The sequence below is a fragment of the Eptatretus burgeri genome, chromosome 1 (assembly GCF_056783735.1).
Source record: "Eptatretus burgeri isolate ZD-2024b chromosome 1, Ebu_testis_v1, whole genome shotgun sequence".
NCBI classification, from domain to species: Eukaryota; Metazoa; Chordata; class Myxini; order Myxiniformes; family Myxinidae; genus Eptatretus; species Eptatretus burgeri.
The window spans coordinates 78,272,704-78,290,222 of NC_140961.1; the positions used below are offsets into that span (position 1 = coordinate 78,272,704).

A 17,519-nucleotide genomic window follows, 5' to 3' on the forward strand; every position below is an offset into this window, starting at 1 on the left:
TCTTTTGTTAACTTTGTTTCACCTTCCGTTTCAGTTCATTTGAACTTGCCAGCCTTGCAGAATAATGGATATTTGCAAAATTAAGTATCATGCAATGATAAACGAGAAGGGGACTCTTCGACGTCGTCAGATATACCTCCACCCACATAAAACGGCTGCTGAACCACATGACCAATAACGACATCAATTTTTCCCCCCAGACAATTTAGCCCGAGATTACCCTCAAAAATTTTAATTCTCATTGGATAAAGCATTTGACGTGTGCAATTTTCCGTCATAATGAAGCCATCGATGACATCATCAATAAAAATAAATAAATCACGCCTATTCCCCATGTGGAGTGCTTGTCATGTGCCAAGTTTCATTTTTTCCCATGGAGCGGTTTCAGAGATACAGAAGTCCAAAGTTTTTCCTTTTTTCCAACATGGCTGCCACACCACATGACCTATGACATCATAATTGTCATTAAAACATTCTACATGAGTAGTCGCACCTGTGGTGAACATTTTGTGTCATCCAATAAGTGGTTGCAGGGTTTACGTGTTGGTAATTCAGAATAGTCTAACAAAGGCTGAGAGAACTGCGACAGACATTGATATTTTTCATTGAAGCATTTTATCACTATGCCTGATGTTAGCTTAATGGTTAGGGTGGTGGGCTTGGGATCCCAGGATCCTGAGTTCAAATCCCACTTGGCTGTTGAATTAATACCAGGTGGGGTGGACTCTACCTGTCATCCTTCTGAGATCGGCAAAATGAGTGCCAGCATGCTGGTATACTGTGTCGGAGTGGTGACCCATCCAGGATTGTGCCCAATAGCCAAGGAGACTGCTTTAGCAGCACCAATGCTCTGCACAGAGTATGGTCCCAATGGATGGATGGATTGTCGAGGCAGGTCTCACTTTTCAGTACGCCAGACCATGGCAAAGGCTATTTTTCGGTCGTGTTGTCGAATCCACAAAATGTTACCAATAGACAAAGTTATATCAATCGATTGATTGAAAGCACGCACGCACGCACGCACGCACGCACACACACACAGTCTTTTCTCATGATTCAAAGAAAGATGTAGGGATGGTATCACATGATCATGTCTGGTGACCATCCCAACCTTGTTTACATACTTTTTGAAGTAACATTCCCACATTATTTTACATCAAAAAAATGTTTTTATTACTTGTTTAGGTTGAAACTCCAATCAGATGGTTCACCTAAACTCATTGATGAAAGTAATGATGATGTCATGTCCTATAAGATTACTAAATTAGGTCAAAGTGCACTGCACCATTTGCATGGCACTCAAAAAATTACTGTACATTGAAAAATCAACCTGAAAACTTTTGGAAGGTTACTGACTTGCCTTGCAGATGTAAAGGTAGCGTCAATAAACAATGGGAAACTCAGCTGGAGAGTACTATGTTGTCAATAAAATGGGAAAAGACTTTAAGCATATAAGGTTGAGGCTGCATCAAGTAATGAAGCACCTTTTCTTTGCAATGAGTTCAACAACCCAAGAACATAATATGCCATCAAAAGATATCAATCATCAGCTGAGGGTTTATTTTCATATTCACTTGGGCCTTGTTACTCGTACTTTAGCCGACAAAATGCTACCAATAATCTGTACCGAGTGATGCTTTGCAGTTTTCTATGGTCTTGTCCAGGTTGAAGAAGAAGCTGTTCCTAAGGGAACGCCGATGTGATGGATTTGGGGGTGGGGTTGCCACTGCAGCTTGACGCACCGTCTCACTCAAGGCAGCCAGGTCCATCTCAGCCTTATCCCGGTCTGTGAGTGAGATTAGTGTATAATGACATAATTGATACCATCTTCATCTTTCGGAAATCTACGGTCGAGGATGAAAAACAAAACTAATGTTGGATTCAGCCAGTGGTCCCTCGTGGGATCTCATTCTCAACGTCAAATATGCCTTTTCCCTAAATCTCTTAACCTCCTCTAATTTCCCATTCACGTTTCTCTGCAGTATTTTCAAAATAATAGATAACAAATTTACAGTAATTGATGGACATGATTTGGAGGATTTTGTGAAGAAATATCGACAAATTTAATGGTTCTACAGAAAGAGAAAACAGGTGATCAAACAATGTCCATACAAGTGGAGTGATTTAGGAGATAAAGGTATGCGCTTGGGTGTAACTACATGAGTACGTGTATCTGCATGCTTTTGTATGTTTTGAGAAAATTAAAAAAAAACTTGCTACGTTGGACTACAGTGGAGTCTCTTTAACGCCAAACCGATCCATAAATATATCTGTCAAACTTAAAGCCAAACAATGAGTATTAATGAGTATTAGGTAATGTGATCATTCATCAATTCAATTTCATGGTGTTAAAGAAATGCCATCTGACATTTCAGGCATCGATACATCTTTAAATTGGAACCCTATAGCATTGGCATTTTGAATGACCTTTTGAAGATTCAAATTCAATCGACTATTATTCATTTTATCTCGAGTGTTCGATCTCCTTCTTGCTTTTGTATGCAGCACTTGGCTGTGGGTCTCATATTTGCTGGAAGTGGGGGGGGGGGGGGGAGGGCAACTACAACCAATGACGTAGAGTGCCGGCAATAACTTGGCTACTCTTCACAAAATACGCCATGGGCTCTTTAATGTCCACAAACTAATGCTGGCAGACAGGACGCCCACTTAATGTACATCCAAGGGACAACGCACACATTGATGAAACGCCCTACCTGTCAAACACCGGCATGACAGTTTATAGTTGAGTCTGGACTCAAACCCAGGCTCAACAGCTCAGAGGCGAGTGAAGTGTTGAATACTCTGGTTTTACATTTCCCTGGATATATTATGTATTTGATGATTTATAATAATTAGTACAAGTAAGCATTGCATGGTAGTACAACTTGGATATTTAAAAAAAAAAATCCTTCGTACTGTGAAGAATGTGGTTGTAGTGGTGGTGTTTGAGGCCCATACTCTTGACAAAATATCAGTGTTCCTAGCGCGTAGTGAATGCTTTAGCGGGTGGCTAAGAAACAATCCGAGACAGGTCATCATTCTGTCACAGGGAGAGGAAAGCAACAGCTTGTAAAGATGACTATCTCTTGTTTTCCAACTGTTTTATCATTATTATCATTGCCCTGACACACCCACAGTTAAACCTTTAGTTCTGCAGATTGCTTTCATTTTACGTAGATGGTATCCATGGTCAAAGGACAACTTTAACAATGCAAGTCCAAATCCTGCTGAGCAAATTAGAGGAAAAGGAAGCACATCTCACTGACTAACCATACAAGATCAATTTTGCATTCACAACAATGCTGTCAATTGACAAACTTGTCTGATGAGACATCAAATTAATGGGGCATTTTAAAATGTCTCATTCTGTCTGATTGCTAATGGAATTGTTTGAAGTTATGAGATCATGCTGACATCCAGAATCACTTCATAATGCCATTACCATTGTGAACAAAATTTGACCAAAATGCGTGCATGGGAAAGATAATGGTAAAAGGGGGGGGGGGAATCCCCAGTTGAGCACCATACAGTAGTTGTATCCTCACTGTCGACCCTTCTTGGCGCAAAGGACTTTGTCTTGCAGATGTGTAAGACACTAATTAAAGGGTCTGTCCTGCAAGCCTGTATACCCACTTCCTCTCCCCCTCCCTTCCATGCCCACAACCAAGTTCCACAGCTCATTTTTTATGATAACACACACACACACACACACACACACACACACACACACACACACACACACACACACACACACACACACACACACACACACACACACACACACACGCACACGCGCACACAAACACACACACGCGCACACACACACACACACACACACACACACACACACACACACACACACACACACACACACACACCTCGTTTTTTCATGTCTGTTTCCACACTTATATTTATTATTTGCACAGTACCAGCTATTCCTAAAACATTGTACAGTCGTACCTCGACATTCAGGGTGGATACGTTCCTGCAAAACGTCGGGGATGTCGAATCCGCAAATGCCGAGGCATTGTTTAATTGGGAAAAAAGGGGAATATGATCCCCGACAGTTCGCGATTCAGAAAGGAAAAATCAAAAATCCTGTGAAAAGGCGCGAATACGCCTGCGAATCAACGTGAATACGTGAAGCACAGGGCTGTGAATGTAGAAGCAGATCACATTTCATGAACCGCGAATACGCGGGGTCCGTGAATAGCAGAACCGCGAATGTCGGGGTCCGACTGTATTATAATTTAAAAGATTGCTGTAAATGATGTTAATTTCACAACACGCTGTATTCAACTTCATTTTGATTGGAAACCTTAAAATAGTTCCTTTATGTAAAGTAAGATCCTTAACCTATAAGCAATTGACTGGTTTCCCAACTGCGTGCTGGGCACCGTTCTTCCTCGAGGTTTCGATCCTTTCAGTCCAGAACCTCTCCAAACAGCAGATGCACAAGCTCAACAATTACTTCAGTTGCGTCCAGACAGTCAGTCAACCTATCAATGTAACATCACTATTCAAACTTTTATTGCTGGAGGATTTAATGTGTGATCACATTTTCTTAACTCTCACATTCCATCATATGATAATACATTAAATCATACACACCTTACCTCAAAGATAACATGTCCACTACCCAGCATGTCCACCCTACTTACCATTGAATCAAACTGTTATTCAAACACTGAAACTTCAGTCATTACTGAATAAATACTGAAACTTGGTATTCAGTCATTTTAGTGGATTTTCTACATGATGCACTACATCCCCGAGAAACCACTGAAAACCACGTCTATATATTCTCGCTTTAATGTTTATTCTCTTCAACCGCTTGTCTGATCGATGCGAAACTTTAAACATAGAAAGGACTCCCCATGAAGAATATTTTATTGATAACTTTGACGTCACAGATCACATTATATGGCAGCCATATTGCATTAAAGGAAAAAAAATTGGTCATCACCGAAAAAAATTTAAACTTGGCATATGTCATCAACTCCGCATGGGGTAGAGAAGCTGATGATGATGTCATTAGTGAAGTGGTATTCCAGCAAAAATTGGTTGAATCAAAATTCTTATCCAAAAATCTGAAACTTCATACATCTGATCGATAACCAGATGCGAGTGAAGAATTAAATTTATGAAGTCATCGGTCACGTGGTCTGGTGGCTATATTGGATTGAAAATAAAAACGTAAAAACAAAAAGTTCTTCACCAGGACCACTTCACAGATCGATGCAAGACTTCGTACAAATGATCGATTAGCGACGGGGTATATAGTTTGAATTTTTTTTTTCTTTCATATTCATCTTCATTGAGGCAATTTGGCCTGAATGTGCACAGCCTGATTCATGTTCAAAATATAACATTAAATTGAAATCCAGTTGTTCCTCAATCATAAAGTGACGTTTGTAGATAAACAGACAAAGTGAACCATTTGCTTCAATCCACTTTTTGCTTCACGCGCGTGGGGTATAAACCCATAAAAGATGTGTACGTGTAGTGAACGTATAGTGAACGTGTATATATATATACATATGTTCAAACACTGGTGTTAGGTATTACTCCAATGAAGACTTAATTGTGACAATGTTTATATTGACTCAGACCCAAGTAACAAATTCATCAAACCAGTCTATTTCTTTAATACCTAGTTTGAGGTTCAGGATGCTTCCAGGGGCAGAGGAGACAGCAGCATCCTTGGCCTTGGAAGCTGTCGGTAGACTTATTGATGAAGTCCTGGAGCTGTTGGCCTGTCCTGACAACTCACCCTTTGGAATTTTAGAGCCTAGAAATAAAGGTGAAAGTGGAGTAAGTCGGGCAACATGGATGAAAAGTCTTTTGTTTTGGTATACAGAAGTCTCAGCTCACGGAGGAATATTTACCATTTGTGATTTAAAAACTATGGTAAGCAGTGATATTGAAGACCAGTTTCACCTGTTACATGAAACAAAACTCTCCATCTGTATTGTTAAAACCCCTTGCTGATGACTCCAGGTTAAAATATCATTCATCCTTTGTCTGCTGATGCACATGTAATTTGTGTAGAAGTATAATGATGTCTACTCCTATGTGCCTGCATGTGATTTATGTACATAACAAGCTCCTATATAGCCTTCAACCACTGCAAGAAAGGTAGCTCCTCTGAAGGAAGACATTTGTTGCAGACCATAGACCATGCTTCGTCATCTGAGGAGTAGCTATACCAGAAGTGTCAGCGGAGGATCTATTGTTCCGGATTTGGAAGCCATTTGCACACAAACAGCCAGAGTCCCCACAGTTCAGTTATTTCGATAAGTATGTGTTATAGTTAGGGTCCCGTCCTTCTGTCTAATGGGTTAATTTTATGTGTGCTGCGGGTTTCTTTTATAGTCAGGTTTTTTACATCTTAAATCCATCCTTTGTTCTCGCACCATCGCCATCCATCGCCCACGTGCAACGTGTCACGTACAGAGGTGAGGTTCCCTCCGCCCACCGTGAGCTCGTCCAATCGACAGTGGCTGGCGCTGAAACGTCTCGTGCATGGTATGAAACCGGCACGAGCACGGCTAAAAGGAAGGTTGTGTGAATTTGGAAAGCACGGGTCCCCATGCCAGCGCATGTGCGGGGCATCACCTGATGCTCTCTGCATGTTCTGTTCGCAGAACGCGCGGAGCGAGTACCCGAGACGACACGCTTGGATGGGCCTGCACAGCAAGCCACGCAGGCTCCGTGTGCGAGTGACGTCACCGGGGATCTCCCAGCATGAACTGCAAGTGAGCAGCGCACATCGGCTCGCATGGCGGACCCCTCAAAAGTGAGCGCTGATTGCGATGCGCAGGGTGACGACAAGGCCTCGATTATCGCCCATACGGAGGGGACGTGCAAATTGGAAACCGCCGCCCTGGCGACGCAAGAAGGCTCGTGGAGCCTTGATACGAGTACACGATACCCAGGCCAGGATGTGGCAAGCATTCTAACCCGCACAAAGGAGCATTAGCTGAGGGAATGGGGTTAGCATAGATAGACGGCCTCTTGGGGCAGGAACAGTTCGTCATGGGGCCCGTGAAACAGTTAGTGGGAATTTAGGTTGGATTTAGAAATGGGTTTTGGGAGACACGGACAGACATGGAATGTGTAGTGCGGACGTAGCTAAAGGCCCAGTCACACCTTGACGTTTTAGCCAGCAATGGCGACGTATCAAAATGTATGTAAAACGCTGGCTTAAGCTGAACTTTTGATGTTTTTTTTTAAAGATTCGGACGTATTCATAACGAGTTGGTCGTATGCATAGCATATTAGTAACGGACACAGAAAGTTTCGTTGTCTTATAGATAACTTATACCAACGAATGCTTAGCCTGTTGTCGGCGTTCACAACCTATGCCCAACGATAGTCTAACTTATGCATAGCGCGCTGCACGTATCGCCGACGATCACGTGGTGTAGCCTATTAAAAGGCTGCCGCACAATGATTCAAATCATAACCGCCGGAGAAATGGAAGTGTCAACATCGCAGTCACACCGTGGCGATCTTGCCAGCATATGCCGACCTCTGAAAAATGCGTCTAAAACGCTGGCGCACGTCAAATACGGTATGGGTAAGTTTGGTATACGTGACTAGAATGCTAAAGTACGCTATCATACGTCGTAGTAAGTGGAGTACGACTTGTAATTTTAAACGTGTTAAACATTTTACGAAGTACTTGCCGTATGCCTCACATGTTCCGCATGCGATGGGAATAAGTTGTACGCACGATATGCGATCGTTGGCACACGTCGACAAAAGTTACTTGTAAGTTACTTATAAGTCGAAACACGTCAATGTAATGGTTAGTGTCAGTGTTCCAGACTCCCTGGTTTTTTTTTTTTTTTCTTCGGTATGACGGTGATGTTGACACTTCGATTTCTAGTGCAGTTATAATATAATATAATTAATAGGCTGCCGCTCAACGATTTAAATCATAACCGCACTAGATATCGAAGTGTCAACATGACCGTCATACCGAAGAAAAAAAAAAAACAGGGAGTCTGAAACACTGACGCTAACCATTACATTGACGTATTTCGACTTATGAGTACCTTACAAGTAACGTGTGTCGACGTGTGTCAACGATCGTATAACGTGCCTACAACACGTTACTCATAGGTTAGAAATAGTTTCAGGTACACTAAACATTACCTCGACATGTTTGGACTTATGATTAACTTACAATTAACGTGTGTCGACGTGTGTCAACGATCGCATAACGTGCCTACAACTTATGGCCAGTGTAGCGGAATTTGCGAGTCATACGCTGGCATAAGTCGTAAAATTTCAAGCATGCTAAAATTTGAGGACAACCGCAAAGTACAACGATGAAAGCCAGCATACTACGACGTATGGCAGTGTTTTTCAGCGTGCTCTCAATGTTTCCAAAACTTTCCCATCACGTATTCGACGTGTGCCAGCGTTTTAGACAAATTTTTCTAAAATCGGCATAAGCTGGCTAAAACGTCAAGTTGTGACTGGGCCTTTAGCAATAGAGTTAAATGGAATGTGCAGTAAAATAAGGGATGACGAGGGGCACGAGCTTGTTTGGGGGATGTAGTTAGAGTGTGTTGGGAAAAAAAAATCGAGAAAGGAACACAATGAGTGAACGTGGGTCAGCGGGCCCGAGTGTATGAGTGGAGTGAATGTGGAATGCATGGTGCGAATGAATGATTGGGGGGGGGGGCGGAGTGAATCCCACCCAAGGGAACCCAGGTCAGTGTAATGTTAGTAAGTGGGTTAGTTAAATTTAACAAAAGGAGGTCGTTCTGTTGTTGGTGGTGTACGAAGGCACGATACCTTTGGAGGGGTGCAAGAGTTCATTGATCGGCTGGGAGCATGGCTGTTGCAATGAGAATATTGAGTAGAGAGCACCCCGGGCACCGGACTAGTCAGCCAGAGTAGGCCATGGGTCCGAGGGACCGGCATAGTGTCGTGGGCATGGGCGGCCCGTCGGAAACGGGACCCGGAGCACCAAAGATGCCACGTGAGCATATACGGGGGAGTAGCCAAGAAGGGCACTCCCCACGTTCATACGGAGCAGGTAGGCTCGGAGACAGCCTCAGGGCCCGGGGGTGCCGTAGTTTGAGTTCGGCAGACGGAAGTCCCTGCCAGTTGAGCCACGCTGCCCAGCCATAAAATTGTGCAAGGGCACGAGTGAAAATTTGAGGGCTATGCCCAAATTGATAAGGGACACCAACACAGGTGATGGGAATCATGGTTTCTAGAACTAATAGTTTAAAGTTTAATAAATGCTAGGATACATAGGAAATGTACCCCTTCGCACCATTCATCCCTTTGCTCTCCGTAGGCCGCTGGACTCACTGTGGGAAGATTTCTGAACTCTGTGGAGGTTATGCTGAGGCTCCATTGGGCCTCAAGACAGGCTCACTTGTCTCTTCCTTAGTCCCTTCAGAAAGGATTTTAGGGGTTGGGAGTAGGCTAGGTTGACAGGATAGGTTAGCCAGACAAAGACATTCGGAGGGTTATGGACACTTATAATTATAAAATAAAATATATAAAAAAAATTAAAAGGGGTCTAAATTTTGTTTTCTTGTTGCAAACTAAGGGAGTGGGTATGGACAAAGACAGGCAAAGACGATAGGTTGGGGGGGGGGAGACAGTAGGGTAGGTCCGAGCCCGTTTTCAGAGCGGCCGGCACCACCGCACTCCCTCTAGAACCTCACGGACCAGACCAGAGGCCGGCCAGCTTCATATACCGGCCTGTTTGTGCTCCATCAGCGGGTCAGCATTTGCCATGCCTTTATTTGCCTGCCTTTGCCTTGACCCCATGCCTGCTTGCCCTTGTTTGCATTGCCCCTGTATCACCATCTCAACCATGTGCGCCAGGACCATCTCATCAGTGTGTTTGCAAGGACTGTCATGCAGGCAGCCACACCACGAGGACTGCATTGAGCAGCCCGTGCGCCCATCTCTGTGTTTTTGCATTCAGCCCATCTCCATCCATTCTCCCGTGCCAGAGACTCCATTCGAGCCACAAACTGTTGACTTTGTTGTGCCTTCCTTCCACTGATAACAGGTCCTGGGCCATGGTTAGTGTAAATATTAGAAATTGTAAATAAGTTCTTAACCCACCTGTTGTTTGTATTAGCGCCGCAATTTAGTTAAGTTGGCTGAGAGTTTAGTGACACAACACACTCGGTTATTTATTTTTGGGACATGTATTTGAATGTCGCACTCAGGGATCCGAAGGTAAAACGTACGAGGGGAAAACCTACACCTGCATGGCACACGAAAATTTACGACTCGGGACGAGTCTATAGAAAGGGGGGGGGTAGTGTTACGGAGTTGGAAGCCATTTGCACACAAATAGCCAGAGTCCCCGCAGTTCAGTTATTTCGATAAGTATGTGTTATAGTTAGGGTCCCGTCCTTCTGTCTAATGGGTTAATTTCATGTGTGCGCTGCGAGTTTCTTTTATAGTCAGGTTTTTTACATCTTAAATCCATCCTTCGTTTTCACACCATCGCCCACATGCAACGTATCACGTACAGGGGTGAGGTTCCCTCCGCCCACCGACCCGAGATGACCTCCCCCCCCCCGCTACAAGGGTGGATAGAGAATAGGGTGCTCCCCTGCTTGTTCCGTCTGGGTTCTCAGACAGGCATGGGGTGAGGGTGGTCATTTCCCCCTCCCACCAGACCTCCTCCAATCAGGAGACTCATCACCTCAGGGCCGACTCCGCCTTAGCCAGATGGAGTGTTCGGCCCGACCAATAAGGGGAGGCCACTGATCACCCGCCAACCCCTCGTCCAATCCAGAGGCAGAGCGGTTCCCTCGACCCGTGGGAGGGGAAGGATGAGGAGAGGGAAGAGTAGAGTTGTCGTCATCTTTGCTCTTGGCCCTTTGGTCTGTCATCGTGGTTGTCTGCGATCGTGGGCTGCGGTGTTTTGCGGGGCTCCTCGTGGTGGTGGTGGTCGAGCAGCCAGGATCGTGGGCTCGTGGATTCCGGGTCGTGGGTTTGAGTCCCACCGTGGTGGGTTGGAGTCGGTGTGACCACACGAGGTGGACAGGTACCCGGCCAGGCTCTGTCCCCCCAGCTGAACTATCCTCCTCGGCTGGAGGACCGAAAAAAGACCTGACGGGATCCATTTCTTTTGGGTGTGTGTGTGTGTGTGTGTGTGTGTGCGTGTGCGTGTGCGTGTGCGTGTGCGTGTGCGTGTGTGCGGCGCCAGTCTATAAGTAGCAATTGTTTAAGTGCCTTGTACATTACTTGCATTCCTTCTTGATAGTCAGTTTAACTCTGCTCTTTTTGTGCTCCCCTGCCCCATTATAAATAAACCCCCCAATTGTTCAATGTACGAGCTCGTTGTTGTGCTTTATATTATTGACCCAGCATGGTTCGAGCTTGAGAACCAGTAAGCCGATTGGGCTGTAAGTTGTCGTTTGGACCGACAGACTTTGGTAATTCTGCGCGGTTACACTGAACCGAGGTCCCAAGAGCGACCGGGCTCGACAGAGTCCGTTGAGGGTGTGACTGCCCCGGTAATTTGACGACATAGGTATTTAGGTATATTGAAATTTGGCTATTAACCCCTACCCTACCCTACCCCACGCCGTCAGAGAATTGGCGAGCACGGTCCTTAAGTGACCCGTGACCTTCGGAGTTGCCCGAAGGTTACAACCTGCAATTCCGGGTGTTCGGTGAGAGACGGCTCTACTGCTCCACCTGGCGGTCGTACTCGCCACCGACCCCCGGCCCACAACACTATATCGTGTTTATGCAGCACTTGGGTAGCTTGTATAAACTCTGGTGGCACAGTGTTTCCTGGAGATTACGGTAGGGATTTAGAATTCAGTTAAGGGAGAATGGCCTACTAATTTTGAAAGGCATCATGGGATCTTTAATATCGATAAGTAAATGTAAAAGGATGGGACAGCCTTTTTCTGCTGCAACCAGTCTGGTAGTCTATACTGGGAATACTAATGAAACCCAGATTGGACAGCTTAAAAGCGATTGCATGATCTCTTTGGGATATTCTATCAGCAGTGTGGGGGAACTGTTTTTGAGCAGTTAATTTGACAACCAGAAAAAAATAAATACAATATATAAGGGTTTGGGGATGTTGCTGGTTTATTTCAGGAGGATAGAATGATTACTATTTGGTACAAATGGTACATTTATTTCATACTTTTTATTTGACACCAACTTAGAGGTGGGCCAATGGGAACTATCCGGCTGCTAACCAATTTTGGTGCCCGGCCTGACTGGTACATTTTCTGAAAGGTTACCTTTCGCACCTTTCCAAACACCTTTAATGGTTTAAAATTGTAGAATAGGTTGCTTTTGAAAATTTAATAAAGGAAGTAAAGCATAAAAGAAAAACCACGAGTGGGGAGAGCAGGTTGTAGAGGTGAACGTGAAGAGTGGGAAAATCACGACTCCTTTATGTTGCTGACAAAACAGGTTTTTCCTGCTTTCATAATCTTATATTCACCTTGGAGTCATCCACTGTATGTATTACATGCATAAATATAGTGGAAATTTGGGCCTCCCTGCTTTCCACCCTGGAAACAAACACCAACCAACCCCTCTCCCCCATACTTGAAGAATAAGGTGGTACAGTACACGCATCAAAGGGGAGAAGGTGAGGAAGAGAGGGGAGGGTGTAGTGAGGGCAAGCTGCCAATGAAAATGAGCAATGAGTCATGTAAGCCTCCATAATCTTCTGCTCATCAATTGAATTTGCCAAATTTTGCTTTCTTTTGTACCCCCTGTCCAGCCCTCCCCCACCTTCCTCTCAGATTATTAACACCTGGTGTGTGCTGCCTACATCGCTCCAGATGAAGACCACCATGGTGAAAACGTCAAGCCTGAGCCTCGCCCTACCAAGCAATTAACACTTAGTGGTGTCGCATTCACCCAACTATAAAAGTTAATTTTAATGGATATTTGTACAAATCTCTACCAAATGTACTTTTGAGCGATCAAAGATGACGGGTGGTTCGTACTGGTTTGAAACATCATTTGTTGTGCTCGTGTGCATGAAAATACACCGATTCAAGATCGACACACTTACCGCTATCCCCTTTCTCCATCCCTTGCGTATGTATACACCATAAATAAATGGCCCCCTAATATAATATTAACCCAAAGTCACCTTTCCACATTAGTTTTCATTCTTTATCTTTTGTCACATTTCCCCCCCAACTATATTGTCAAATACTTTTCTAAATGGAGCTGTCAACAAATCCAGGAATCACTCATTCTGCCTGTTTTCTCACCATCTGTCTCCATTCTGGAAGCCACACTGGTGCGTTGGGAAGCACCAGGAAAACTGGACATGTCGCCATGATGGAAAGGTTTTTTGATCTTTGACCCCAGTCGGTTGAGCACGACCTTAGGAGAGTGCGTCAAATCAAGGACCGGGCGCCTAAATCTCGCAGCTGAGGCAGGGTCTGACTCTGAACACAAGGATATGTCACAGCACACATTGATATCTCAGAGGAAGGCACATACTTAAAAGAAAATATTTGGTGCTTGCGATGTGAAACAGGCCTCTCAGTTTTCTCGGGGTCAAACACGCTTCCGTCAAAGCAAAACATCCATGATGTGAATCGATTACCATTATCGAGTTTCATTGAAAGGAACTTTCGAATGAATCTTTGGTGAGATCATAGCAAGAAACTTTTAATTCTTATTTATTTGTTGTTATTATTTTTGTTAAAATTTATCAAAAAGATGTTCCTCTTGATGAAACTAAACTACAATAAGAATGATGACAACAGCTATGGGATATGAAGTGGGAGTCAATGCAAAATGAGACAACTTAGGGGTTCATCAAAAACCACTAATGAAGCAAATATAAATCAACCAAGAGAGCACTCACAACTAAATTACTTTAGTGAGTCGAGAAAGTAAACGTTGATGTGAATTTCAGTACATAATCCTGAGTGCCCTTCATATGCTCACAAAATACCTACCGGTGGTGACCTCCAGTTCTTGAGAGTTCTCTGTTCTCTGAGCAATCTGATAATTGGAATCCGGAAGGTAGGCTGTGCGATATGGTGCGTAGTTGAACACCCCAAACCGCCTGCGAATGTTCTCCACGTATACATCCATCTCTGCCATTGCATTGTTGAAAATACTTTTCGCCTTCTTTACAGAGAAAGGAATCTCTTTTGACATCAGATAGCAGCTGCCAATAGGCACCCATGCCCTGCCGGGAGAAGAACAACCAATCACATTCACTCGATGTCTCTTCTTCAGCACGCAACCCACAAGACTGCCTTAAAAGCCAGCTGTTTGTATGCCAGCAAGGCTGCCTATCTTTAAATTGAAGACAGATCCAAGCGAGTTGAAAATAGCGATTCGAACACAAAATGTTTTGACGATAAATGTGATGAATTGCTCATTCAGCAAATGAGTCACAAATATTGATGCCAGATTCTCTGCAGGCTAAAACAGATAATTTTCAACAAAGGCTCTGCAGTAAGTTATTTTGCCATATGTTATCAGACAGGCAAGAGGAGAAAAATAGTGCCTTAACATGAAAGACAAGACTCAGATGTGAGCCAATAACTGAAAAGGAATGTTAACAAAATTGGAGTTTAAGATTGCACCTGTCATGTTGTCCAAAAAATCTCACATCCACCTGTCCATCCTTTTCCCTCAATGCTTTTGCTGGCCAGAATGGAAAACCCTTCAGCTTGGCCCACACCAGTGGATGAGGTGAACTCTGTGTACAGACAGATCGGCAAAGGTGTAATCATTTGTACGCGGCTCAGAAAATGATGATCTCCCGCTCCTTCATTCTCAGTTAAGTTACCTACTTCTTACCTCGACTCGCGGCTTCAACTACCCCAGCTCTGACATCATTCCTCTTGGCCGAAGCCTTTCCACTCAACTTCCTGAATCTAGGCCATCCTATACCAGGCACCAGCACCCAAGCTCTAAGTGTTAAAATGTGGTGCGAGTACATCAGGGTGTACAATTGCTACCCTGCTTTGCAACAGGAAAATTAAAGAAAAAAACAAAAAACATAAATAAAGAGTGCGGCTCACACAAGGTTCGCAGAACCAGTTGTCTCTCTTCTGGCAAGACGCAAGGTAACACTCTGGACAAATCTCTATCTCACTCATCTATCGGGATAAAACACCAGACAAAACAATTACAATGCATAATCACTTGTTTGATCTACTCAAAATGATGATGGATGTGATAAAGCTCCGTTACAATTTTTTTTTTATCATGACACCCAATTCCTCCTGATGAGATCCTCAGACCTTTTCGATTTAATTATTCCTTTTAAAATGATCTGAGACGCGTAGTGGACCTTGCGAATAAATATAATGCAGGACAAAGACATTGGTAGACATCAATGTACTTTTCCAAGAAGTACAAGGATATTCGTAGAAAATGTGACAAGCGTCGGTGGCAAAATGGTTCGAATGTCTGCTCCGAGTCTGCGAGGTTGGCAGTTCGAACCACGGCCAAGTCATACCATAGAAATTAAAAATGGTATGTGCTGGCTGCTTGTTCAGTTGCTTGACAATCAGCATTTAAAAAGGATAGAGCATGGACAAACAACTACATGTTAGTAATAATAGCGCAAGGTTTGATGGACTGAATGGCCTCATCGTACGTTGAAGTTCTTTATAAGATAACTCATATTATCATTATTATTATTATTATTATCACTGGTAAAAATGTGAATTTGAACCTGGGTTTCCTTGTACCATTTGCCAGAGGTTCAGATGGGAACATCCACAGGCCAATCCAGATTTATATCAGATCTCATGATAAACCATGAGAGATTCTTCTAAAGTCCTGAACAAACCATCAGATAAGAGTTTATATCAAAAAATATTATACTTTGAGTTCCTGGACTAAAAAGTCATTGCCGACAACTTGCATGTTACTCAGTTACAACATTATTAAGTTTTGATGGTGTGTTTAATAAGTTTTTGTTACCTCTGCCACCGAAGATGGATCGCAGTTATGTTTTCACCCCTGTCTGTCTGTCTGTCTGTTTGTTTGTTGTTTGTGAACAAAATATCTCAAAAAGTTGTGGACAGATTTGGACGAAATTTGGTGGGCAGGTCGGGTATGTAACAAGGAGAAAAATCGATTCGATTTTGGTGAAGATACGAATCCGGATCCTCGAATTTTAAAAGTGATTCTTCACCATTGAGTGATTAGGCTGAAACGATCGCCGCCATCGCCCACGTGCATCGTGTCACGTACAGGGGTGAGGTGGAGAATAGGGTGCTCCCCTGGCTGTTCCGTTTGGGTTCTCAGACACGCATGGTGGAAGAGTGGTCGTTGCCCCTCCCACCAGACCACGCCTTGCCCAATCAGGGAAGCTATCACCTCAGGCTGGCTCCGCCTTATCCAGATGGAGTGTTTGGCCTGGCCGAACGGGAGGCTGCCACGAGTCGCCTGACAACCCACCGTCCAATCAGGAGGCGTGTGGCGGGGAGAAGAAGCTCCTCCCTCCTCAAGATGAGGAGTGTGGTGGTCTGGACGAGTGTTGTAGAGACAAGAGTGCGTTCTGGAGGATCGTGGATCGTGGCTGGAGCGTTCTGCAGACGGTGTGGTCGTGGCTGGAGCGCTCTGAGACAGTGGTGATCGTGGTTGAGTGGCCTCGTTCGTGGACCGTGGACTTGGAGGCGTGGGTTTGGGTCCCACCATGGTGGTCTCGGAGTCTGTGTGGCTGCACGAAGCGGACAGGTACCCCGGCCCGGCTTGACCGAGGTAGACCCACGCGGTCCATTGTGTGTGTGTGTGTGTGTGTGTGTGTGTGTGTGTGTGTGTGTGTGTGTGTGTGTGTGTGTGTGTGTGTGTGTGTGTGTGTGTGTGTGTGTGTGTGTGGCGCCGTCCTGTAAGTCGAATTGTTTCAGTACCTTGTACATACCTGCATTCCTTTTATTCGGTTAACTCTGCCTTGTTGCGTGCTCCCCTGCCCCCATTATAAATAAATATCCCTTTTGTTCAATGTTCCAGCTCGTTTCTGTGTTTCTTTCATTTGCTTAGCACGGTGTGTGTTGAGAAATAGCGAGGCAGTAAATTGTTCATTTGGACCGACGGGCCTTGGTAACCTCCGCTCGGGTTACACACGGTTCGGGCATGGTAACGGCTCGTTACGCTCGAGGTCCGTCGAGGGTGTGAATTCTCTGGTAGCTTTGCCGCGTGGGTAATTCGGTATATTGAAGTTTGGCAATTTACCCTACCCCCCACGCGGTCGAATAATTGGCGATTCATGGTCGTGTAAGGGACCCGTGCCTCCTGGACTTATCCGAGGGTCACGACGTAAATTCCGGGTGTTCGGTGGAGCCGACTCTACTGCTCCCTCTAGCGGTCGTGCTCGCCAGCGATACCCGGCCCAGTAACAATACTACAGCATCATAGGCACAAGAACATTCTAATTGTCGACCTCAATGGGCCAAGCCCACCTATGGAGAACACCTTTTGTGAACAAGTGGAGTTTAACTTTGCACCTGTAATGATGTCCAAAACAAAAACCTCATGTACACCAGTCCATCCTT

At 44.5% G+C, this 17,519-nt stretch overlaps 1 protein-coding gene across 18 annotated transcripts in view; it reads right to left on the bottom strand.

Annotated features, from left to right (window-relative positions):
• The window catches only part of LOC147034800 (MYND-type zinc finger-containing chromatin reader ZMYND8-like), a 138,940-nt gene that overhangs the window by 67,036 nt on the left and 54,385 nt on the right, over positions 1 to 17,519 (bottom strand). For 15 of the 18 annotated variants that reach the window (XM_085889453.1, XM_085889547.1, XM_085889513.1 and 12 more), the window contains 6 exons: positions 15,036 to 15,113; positions 14,595 to 14,710; positions 13,956 to 14,191; positions 13,257 to 13,436; positions 5,654 to 5,791; positions 1,628 to 1,786 (listed from right to left, as the gene is read on the bottom strand). In XM_085889453.1, the coding sequence (XP_085745579.1) occupies positions 1,628 to 1,786; positions 5,654 to 5,791; positions 13,257 to 13,436; positions 13,956 to 14,191; positions 14,595 to 14,710; positions 15,036 to 15,113 (907 nt within the window). The remainder of the gene's footprint in view (positions 1 to 1,627; positions 1,787 to 5,653; positions 5,792 to 13,256; positions 13,437 to 13,955; positions 14,192 to 14,594; positions 14,711 to 15,035; positions 15,114 to 17,519) is intronic. The other 3 variants (XM_085889532.1, XM_085889540.1, XM_085889503.1) reach the window with 3 other exon arrangements.